We start from the raw sequence: 9,953 nt of genomic DNA, 5'->3' as shown, positions 1-9,953 counted from the left end.
TTTGTGAATTGACAAAATCATACTCTTAATCTGGAGAAATAATAAGTACTGGAATTTAGGAGTTAAATTGCTCGGGTTTGTAACTCACGGGTTTTGACGAGGCTAACTCCGACCTAAAACTGAAAATAGATTTAGTTAACTAAGGGTTAGGGCATGTTGGTATTGGATAAATTAAATAAGGTAAAAATGGGTGAAAAGGATGGGTGGCATGATTAAGTATGGGGGCTAGAAATTGGGTAATGAATTAAAGTGGATGGTTAGCTACTGGAAATGAAAAGGGAATTTGAAAAAGGAATTACAAATGGTTTAAGTTGGTGACTAACTAGGAATTAATAAATTGAAAAAAAAGAAATTAAAAACAACAAAATGCTACGTGAGAAATGAAAAAAAGATTGCTTTCAAAGATGAGAGCTTGATTTATGAATTGATTCAAGACTTGATGATTAAAATGAACAAAGTAGTCCACTATTTATACTAGTGGCTTTGCTAAATTAAGAGCCAACTAGTATAGAAAATCAAGGAATAAAATATTAAAAATCCCTACATAATCTCCCACTAAGTCAACAAAAATTTCAGCTAATTAACATTGGAAAAATTCTGCTTTGGCCTTCCTTCTTTGCTCATTTCTTCAATCTAGCCCAATTGTTTCTTTTTTCTTCTATTTAGCCCCAAATTGCACCCCTGTACAAAATTCAACAAAAACATGGAAAAATTAGTGGTGCACTCTCATAAATTAACTAATTTAATTACATAAAATATGTAACTTTAGCATTTAATCAGTCGGGCGGGGCAAGCAATTACCATAATTGCTCTATACCAACTATCCTAAAAAAAAAAAAATCCACCCATCCCATCTTGACTACCCTACATTCACTTTTCAAACAAAAAAAATCTACTACACCTAAAGTGGATTGGTTCGGAATCTATTGGGTGGTTCAGGTTTTACTATCCCTACGAGCAGTGCCTACTAGCAAGGCTAGAATTTGTCATTTTTATGGTTGGCAACTTTTATAAACATTATCTTTAAGCTGCGATCTTTGTTGATATTTTGGATGTGTGCACACATATCTCTAAAGACCAAATCTTTTATAGAAACATATCTTGAATTTTGGTTTGGATTGGATCATTGAGAAGATTGGATTGGGTAACTTGGTTAGATTTGAAGACTTATTCTGGACTTACTTGGTGGAAAATTTTCAAAACATATATAGTGTTCCAATAGCTACAAATGAAAAGGTACAAGTGATCCAAAAATAATGTCATTTGGTTATTAAGCAAAAGTTGTCACTATTCATAGTGACCAATTATGTCTCTTGTCACCAAAAGTTATACCATTTAATTAATAATAAAGGGTTATTATTATTTAAGTAGATACTTATTGAATAATGATGTTTATGACTAAATATATAACTATTTATTTTGCTGAAAAACATGAGACCTCCTATAAATAGGAAAGGAATTTCATTTGTAGGATAAACATAGAAAAAAGTTTCTTTCTGGTCTCTCACCATCTTATATATTCTTAGATTTTTCTATAAATAATTATAAAAATTGATATCTTTGCTATGCTTTACTTATTGCCCATTGGACTATTTCCGTTAGTGCAAAATACAGATAGTTGTTAGATTTTATTGTTTTCTCGAAATTTATTTACTAATAACTCATTTGCACACCATAATATAGTAGCGAATTAATTTATTGCTAGTATTACCCATTGTAATACAAGCACAACAAAACAGCTCCACTAAAGCCATGATAACGTGGAGTTTCACAACATTTACTCATTGGGAGCGGTAAAACACTGCGTCGCTTCATCATCAACAGCATCCAACAGTAAGGTAGGACAAGCAATAGCCGAGTGATGTTCAGGGGCTTTAAGCTATTATAAGATTTGGAATTTGGACCACCTATTAGAATCAAAGGCCGAAAACCTACTGGACCTCCAACAACAGTCCTAACTCAACAACCAATACATGCATTAATTAATTATACCATTTAAGAATATATTTCGAGTTGATTCAATATTAGATCTCGTCATAATGATTCTTTTGGCTCATTACTCGTTCGTTAGACAATTTTTGAAGAAAAGATCACAAAGTTGCGGCTCCCACTAATTGTTTTATTTAAGTGGGATTAATCACATAAAAAAAAGAGGAGGTGGTCCACTTGAATTGTACTCCAGTAAAGCCTCCGCCAGATGGAGGTGGTCAATGTTTAAGATTTCACCATCAAAGAGGAGGTCCTTACACGTACACCTCTGAGTTCAGCAGGGACTCTAGATTTGTTGCTGAAGCAGAGAATAGAGCAGATCAGGTCGTCACTTTGGCCCCTCTACGATAGTGAAAATTTCTAGTTGATTTTATATCTTCCATCATTTTTATTTTTGTTCTCTTCACTCTTGCTCAATGAATGCCATATTTTGATTTGTTGCTTTTTCCGAAATATTGCTATGCTGACCGATTTATGAAAGAACTGATTTCTGATATACAAAAATGGATAAATGGGAATCGACTGAGAACTATTTAATGCCAACATCAAAATTATGGCTGTTGTTTAAAGACAACAATAGGGCTCTTAACACTGTGCCCTTTGTTACTCCTCCAGTCAAGCGTAGCTGATAGGATATCTGTCCCATTCTTCATTGAACCGCCCTTCACCGAAACTCTGAAAGATTTCTTTTGTTGTTTCCTAGTAAATTTCAGTGTTTCCGGGATAACTGTGATGGAAAGTTCCTTGGGAGAAGTCACTTTTGCCGTGAACTTGGTATTCCGTAATCCAACATAAGTCACAATCCTGTAAAACACTGCTGAAATTATCGATTCGGTACTGTTCAGTTGGATGTGCATGGATGGATAATTGAGCCCGTCAAACCCTAATGCAGGTTTAAAGCTTGAGCAGTTATATTTTTGCTTGCCTCGAATGAGTAGGTCAATGGTGGTGCTATTGAACCCTTCTTTACAAAGGAAACTTATATAAGAACTCTCGCTAATGTCATAGATGAGCCCTGCGTGTACAGCTCTAGCTGGATTTATCTGACCCGATCCTGAGCTTAGCTCCCCATACTTGTCTTTGATTTTCATGGGTGTTGCTAAAGTAAGAAAATGATATAGTGATTGAATTAGAAAAATGAATATCTTGTCTTTCATTTGATAACCAATCTATTTGGTTGATGTGATTTGGAAGTTTTACCAGTAGTCATGAGAGCAGACTTGATTGCAGCAGGCGACCAGTCTGGATGGAATGACTTGACATATGCTGCAGCAGCTGAAGCATGAGGGCAAGCCATTGATGTGCCGGACATAAAGTTAAACGCCGAATAGCGTTGGTCAATTGTTTCGTCAGTTACAGTGTTCAGTTTTGTGTAGGCAGCCAATATGTTCAATCCTGGAGCAGTAATGTCGGGCTGGCCAGCCATGGGAAGTCTCGATTCGAGTTAGAAATGAAAATAAAGAGCAATGGGAGAGGGTGGCGAGAAGATTGATTTTACCTTGAGAATGTTGAGGTTTGTTAGTTGAGGCCCTCTAGATGAGAAAGATGCTACAAAGGGAGCTTTCATACGAACAGTTCTAGTCTTATATATGACAGCTTGAGGGTCCCTGGGATCATCCAGTTCTTTTCACATCGTTGAATGAAAGCTTCTGAAAGTGAAAAGAATTAATCAAAAAGAAGGCTTACTTGGTAGAGTTTATATATCGATCGAGCCTATCGCCGGTCTTGTTACGAAGCACAATGGTTGCAGGTATAAGAGTGAGGAAGTAATAGTCTGTTGGTTCATCAACTGCCATTATGGTTCCTGCCCCGTGCAGCATTCTGATCGTATAATCTTGACCTGAATTCCCTAGGCAATACACGATCTTTCCTTTCACCTTGTTCTCGCCCAGTATTCCGGCATCGCATGCACTTTAATCATGTTTAAACACGATGTGATTAGAGCCTAAAGCAATTAGAGAAACGCACGAGGCCTAATTTATACCTGACATTTCCGTAGTAATTTCCAGAAACATTGGTTGCATGGGCTCCGTTCGTGAAAGGGTACATCTTGGTTTTCATCGAAAATGTGTTGATTCCATTGCCCTATATTGATGTAGTAAATCGGATTTAGTATGATTATTATTATGCTATATATGAGCTGACTGCAGGAATTCATAAGAGAATTCAGAAACATACAGAAGTCATCATTCCATTGCCGAGCTTAATAAGCGAGGTGAATTGCCTATCAATGCTGCTAGCAGCGACGGTTAAGATCCATGGTGCAACATTTTCAACAGTTGTGAGCATTGGGCCGTCGTTTCCTCCGGCACAGGATGTCAAGATCCCTTTCCTCATCGCATGGAAAGCTCCTATAGCGACAGAATCATTGAAAAAATCCCTGGAGGCACCGCCTAAGGAAAGGGATATCACGTCTACTCCATCGACGATGGCATCATCAAATGCGGCCAGTACATCCATATCGCTACATCCATCGCTCCAGCAAACTTTGTACATGGCTATACGGGCGGATGGCACGCCACCTCGAGCCGTTCCTTTGGCTATGCCATATAGGCTGGAGTTCTTTACAGCTATGCCAGCAGCAGTGGAGGCAGTATGGGTGCCATGGCCGTCGGTATCAACAGGTGTCGGCTCATCGGGATTAGGACCGTAGTTGTCTATATGATAGTATCTTGCACCAATGACTTTACTGCCAATGTTACAAAAGCTTCAACATCAAAATCTTATGCACTAAGGTGTTAAAAAAAATCACAAGTGTTATGTAAATTTTCTCGTTTTAAGTTGGAGAAATTACTTGTTGCAACCAGTAAAGTTGGCCCCTTTGTCACATTTACCCTTCCATTTAGCTGGTGGAGGTCCATAACCCGTATCGTTAAAACTAGGAGATCCAGACCAAATACCTGTAACAACATTAAACAAATAAATACAATTTCAAAGATCAAAAAACAAGAAAAAAGAACCTGTTTTTCCAACATTTACCAGTGTCCAATAAACCAACTATGATTTTGCCTTCAACAATGGCGTTCCTGTTAGAACTTTCAGGCATTCCCAGAAAATCCCATGATCTTGTTGTAAGAAGTTTGCGCTTTGAGCTTTCAAATACTGACACTACACCATCTTCATCTGTTAAGCAATGCCATCATTAACATTAATCTTTGAAATGGGAGATTCCAGCATAAAAATATACACATCAAATATAAATCCAAATATATATATTGATATTTCTTATAGACCTGATAATCTCTTTGCTTCATCTGGCAAAAGCCTTGCTGCAAAAGCATTGATGCTCTTTCCATAGCTATGTATTTTGGATTCTCTTGCTATATTCTCACTACAAGAAAAATATCAGTAAATATGTATCATTTAAAAACAGTTTTAATGAGACAATTTATTAGTACAAATCAACTTTATTTTGCACAAGTATGCATTACTCTCCAACTGCCTTAGAGAGCAGCATATCATGTTCATCCATGACCGAAATCCTGGCTCCATATTCAGGTACTTCACCCATGTACACGATATATGGCTGTTGTCAAACAGTGTATAAATATATATCAAATTAACATCGAGAGAGCAAAAGAAACCAAATAATTATGAAAATAATTGGTGAAATAGGATATCAGGAAGAGATTATATACACCTTTCGTTCATTTTCTATTGATCCCTGGACAAAGTTAGCTGTTGCAAGGCATAAAAGGCAAGAAGCAAAAGATAGGATCATTGTTACAGAGCACTAATGTTAAAAAGAACAACGTGAGTTAAGAGTGTCTATTTTGTGTGCTATAAATAGATCATATCACGAGGGGAAAAAAATCATGAGAGATCTTGTTTAGTAGCGCTGCCATTTCCACGCATGCATGCAACAGATGAGCTCCGAGCGTAAAGCACGGTGAGTGATGTTTTGACTAATTAATTCATAAGAATGAGAATGAATTTGAAAAGTCTGATTTTTAATGTCCCCTTTTTGTGGATCTTCATATTAGTTAGAGTTACTCGCTCCAAATCATTGTTCTTGCATGCAATGAATAGGATTACTATTAGTTTTTATTTGCAATAATCTTATTATTAGTTTGTATGGTAATTTATAATGATTAAGTTTAATCCAATAATTGAATTTAATTTTTATTAAAGTAAACAAACTATAGATTCACTTTATATTGGGCGTTCGATCTTAAACTTAATTGGGTGAGCTAAAATCCTACAAAACTATCTCAGCTTTTTCTAAAAATCGCAAAGCCAAGAAACAACAAAATTGAGCAAATGGTGCATCAAGTATTTTAACGAAATTGCGGCAACAAATTCTTGATTGAAGCAAGACACCAACATATTAGACAGCCAGGGAGAAAACAATCACCTAAATGTTGTTACATTTTCACATGAAATTACAGCACACCCAAGAAGGATAGAGAGACCATGGTGATTAGCTCTCACAAATGAGTGCATCAAGTATTTTAACGAAATTGTAGCAACAAATTCTTGTTTGAAGCAAGACACAAGCATATTTAGAGAGCCACGGTGAAAACAATCACCCAAATGTTGTTACATCTTCACATGAAATTACAGCACACCCAAAAAGGATAGAGAGACCATGGTGATTAGCTCTCACAAATGAAGCAAATTGCACCTTGTATTTATTCATAAGATAAATTTTTTGTGTCTTCCATCACCATCAGGATCCATATGATGGTAAAAGTCTCCATCTTTCCTTCGCATTTTGCAAAATAACAACAACTTGGCATCTCTCTTCAACAGAATTAGCCTCCTATTGCTATTAATAACTTTTTGCAATCCTTTGGTAAACACTATTTCATCTTATTTACTTAATTGAATTCGGGTTAATTTAATGTTTTTACAAATTTAAAGGTCAACAATATCATTTATTTCTAGAGTTCTCTTTAATTGATTCGAAACATGCTTATGTATAATTTTAAATTTAGACATGCCCAAAGTAATTCATGAGAATGTTATATGACTTAAGAAATCATTTTTGCACACTAATCTCTTCACGATACTAAACTTTTTCAACTTGGCATGCTCTTGATAATAAGAGAACAATGTGAATCACATACGTACTAGTGGTTGGGCCTGATCCTAACTTTAAATAGTCATTATGATGTACATCTTCTTCATTAAAAAGACTCAACATCAACCTCATCCCTTAAATTGACACCTACAATAATTGTGTTTGAATCAAAACTTGCTCCAGAAAAAGAATCATCGCTTCCTTCTTGTTCCAATAAACTATCTTCATCACATAATCCAAATAAATCATTCAAGGTTTGTCTTATATTATGGTTAATGTTTAAATTACTTCTAGAATGTGATCTTTTTTCTCCACTTCTAATGTGTGAAAATTCATTATACAAGTGCATTCTTGAATCAAGTAATGAAGTGATAAGACGATTTCGTTCCCACGAGAACTAAATTCTACGTTGTTAAGTGTCAACTATTCAATTGTATCTAATCCAAATCAAGAAAATTAATAAAGCATGAAAATTTTATTAAACTAAAACAATGAAAATCTCTAAATTTCTCGATCAATTTTAAGATCTTGGAACTCTAACTTCACATATTGCAGTTAATCAATTATCTATCATTTAATTGTTCAAACCTATGTAATTACTAACTCGGGATTCAATGATAGTAACTAGGCGCTTCCAGTATCCAGCTAAGTTAGTCCCCCTTCCACACTAGCTATATTATTATGTTAGGCAAGTTAAGAGAAGTCGATCACCACGAACAAAGTTGGGTTGGTTAGGACATTGGGTATATTCTTATCCTAGCCGCAAATTGATTTATTCATCGATGCTACAAAAGTTAATCCTAATTTATTCAGTCGAGATCACAACCTTAATTTTTTTTTCAAGATAAATCAAGATTATCAAATTGATACAACTTAATGATCAGGAAAGCAGATTAAATAAGCATAGGACTGAATACATTTAGCAAAGATCAAAACAATTGAAGAGAAAATTAATTAATTAATTAATTAAGAAATAATACGATTCATCATTATTCTAAGAAAATATAGTTTAGTTCATGTGGAATTGAGAAAACCACACAAGAAGAAATTCAAAACAAACTTGGATTGATAAAAGGTAAAAAGAAATAATCTAGAGAAAGAAAAACAGTTATCAAATTCTTTCAAAAAAAAAATAATTATCGAATTAATGTCGAGAACTGCGAGTCTCTTTTTCTTCTCATCTTTGCAAGCTTGAAGTTTCCCTTCGTATGAGAAAATTGTTCCTTAGCCTCCAAGTTTATTTCTTACTCTTTTCTTCTTTTTTTTCTCTTTTAATCATGTCACTCCTTGCTTTTAGGACCTTAATCGCATCGCTCCATTAGACGTAGAAATTGTGATGGAAATGACTGCTTGCTGTCAAAATTTTTGAATTGAAGATTATGCTCCATAGCACTAAATTAAATCCGGTGGACTAGAAGATTTCTCTTTACTACTTTTTATTTTATGCTCTAAAATTTTCATCCTTCATTCGAAACCTACAATATAGAGGGGGGGAAAAATCTAAACTAACTTTAAAAATAATAAAATTCAAATAAAATATAATTAATCTGAAAAATTATAAAATATAATAAAATGAGCTCCTCAAATATTATAAAATCTGTAGTAAAATAAGAGCCATCAGTTTTTAGGATCGTTTGATTTTGTTGTTTGTTTGTAATACATAAAGAAGGGAGCGTTACATAATAAGGGAGATTGTTGATATGCTTCTAAGGGTAATTATGTTAAACTTTGAAAGTTAAAATTTATTAAAAACATTTGTGGGTAAACTCTTCATTATAGCCGCCAATTGCATGGATAATAGTGGTAATATTGAAAGTGTAAAATTTACTTAAAGTTAGCACAACAACTGATAGCCACCGACATTTGCATTAAGATAAATGTTACTATTAATAATAGTTACATATACATACAGCCAAAAACGTGTATTTGTTTGATGTGTTTAATAATAATAGTATTAGATGATTGCACTCATAAGTGAATTTTTTAACATATCCTTTCCAATCCAGTGACCGCCATGTTTTGTGTATCTTCTGCTTCGAAGGAAGAGCTTGGAAATTCAACTAAAGCATCCATTGGACCGACACCATTATTCCACAATTTTTCAAGCTCTACCCTCGAATGTTGGTTTTCGTAATGTAATTAAAACACAAATACCCATACTCTTTTCCAGATTATCCAATGCATGAGTAATTTGAGGTCAAAGTATCCTTCTTTAGGCATGATAAAATGCGATGCTTAGGAAAACACATGGAACCAGATTTATTCATAGTTTTTCCAATGAATCACTTTCTATTATTTTGCATGAGAATAATGTCCTACATTTCGTCTTGGAACCAACCCATAATTAAAATGTCTTAAATTCAAAGCCAAATCGTATTAAATTTCTCTATAGAGATCAATTCTCCCGGTAAGCTTTAATAGTGTCCTATAAAGAAGCATCACAAAAGGGCGGGCAGAGATGTATAATATACCCGACATTGAAGACTGCAACCGCCGTGGCACCCACAACAAAACCCCTTGCTAGAAACCGATAAAAGGACGCACGTGAAGACCTTGTGGAAAAAGTTTTCTCTCTTTCGATGTTGCACCATTATTTGTCTATAGTACTTTTGCCATTGTGGTGGGATATACATCAAATTTTATGTCATAATCAATAATCAATGTATATAAATTAATTATTTCATATTACGTAAAATTTGTCTATTCATATCCTAGCATATACATTCATCTGAGTCCAATATTACGAGGGGGGTTGCCTTTTCGGGCTTCCCAACTACCTCACCAGTTCTGTCTCTTTCTTTGGTTTCCCCCGTTATTAATGAACTGCCTATCCACTTCTCAAAAGTAAGCTATATATAGATATTTGTTCATTTATACTCTAACGTCTCAATCACCAAAGCATCATTCGCATTTATTGTATTTGTATATTGATGTATACTCG

At 34.7% G+C, this 9,953-nt stretch overlaps 1 protein-coding gene across 1 annotated transcript; it reads right to left on the bottom strand.

Annotated features, from left to right (window-relative positions):
* Positions 1-2,540: 2,540 nt before the first annotated feature.
* LOC105797950 (subtilisin-like protease SBT4.15) lies at positions 2,541-5,710 on the bottom strand. The gene is made up of 11 exons (XM_012627815.2): positions 5,630-5,710; positions 5,421-5,515; positions 5,223-5,320; positions 4,969-5,112; positions 4,784-4,889; positions 4,168-4,678; positions 3,974-4,074; positions 3,676-3,900; positions 3,488-3,596; positions 3,190-3,403; positions 2,541-3,088 (listed from the first exon to the last, which is right to left on the bottom strand). Exons 1-11 carry the CDS (start codon positions 5,708-5,710, stop codon positions 2,541-2,543), a joined length of 2,232 nt encoding a protein of 743 aa, XP_012483269.2.
* Positions 5,711-9,953: the final 4,243 nt, after the last annotated feature.

Source organism: Gossypium raimondii, chromosome 9 (assembly GCF_025698545.1).
Source record: "Gossypium raimondii isolate GPD5lz chromosome 9, ASM2569854v1, whole genome shotgun sequence".
NCBI classification, from domain to species: Eukaryota; Viridiplantae; Streptophyta; class Magnoliopsida; order Malvales; family Malvaceae; genus Gossypium; species Gossypium raimondii.
The sequence above is the reverse complement of the archived record's forward strand: the minus strand, read 5'-3'. Positions and strand labels throughout refer to the sequence as shown.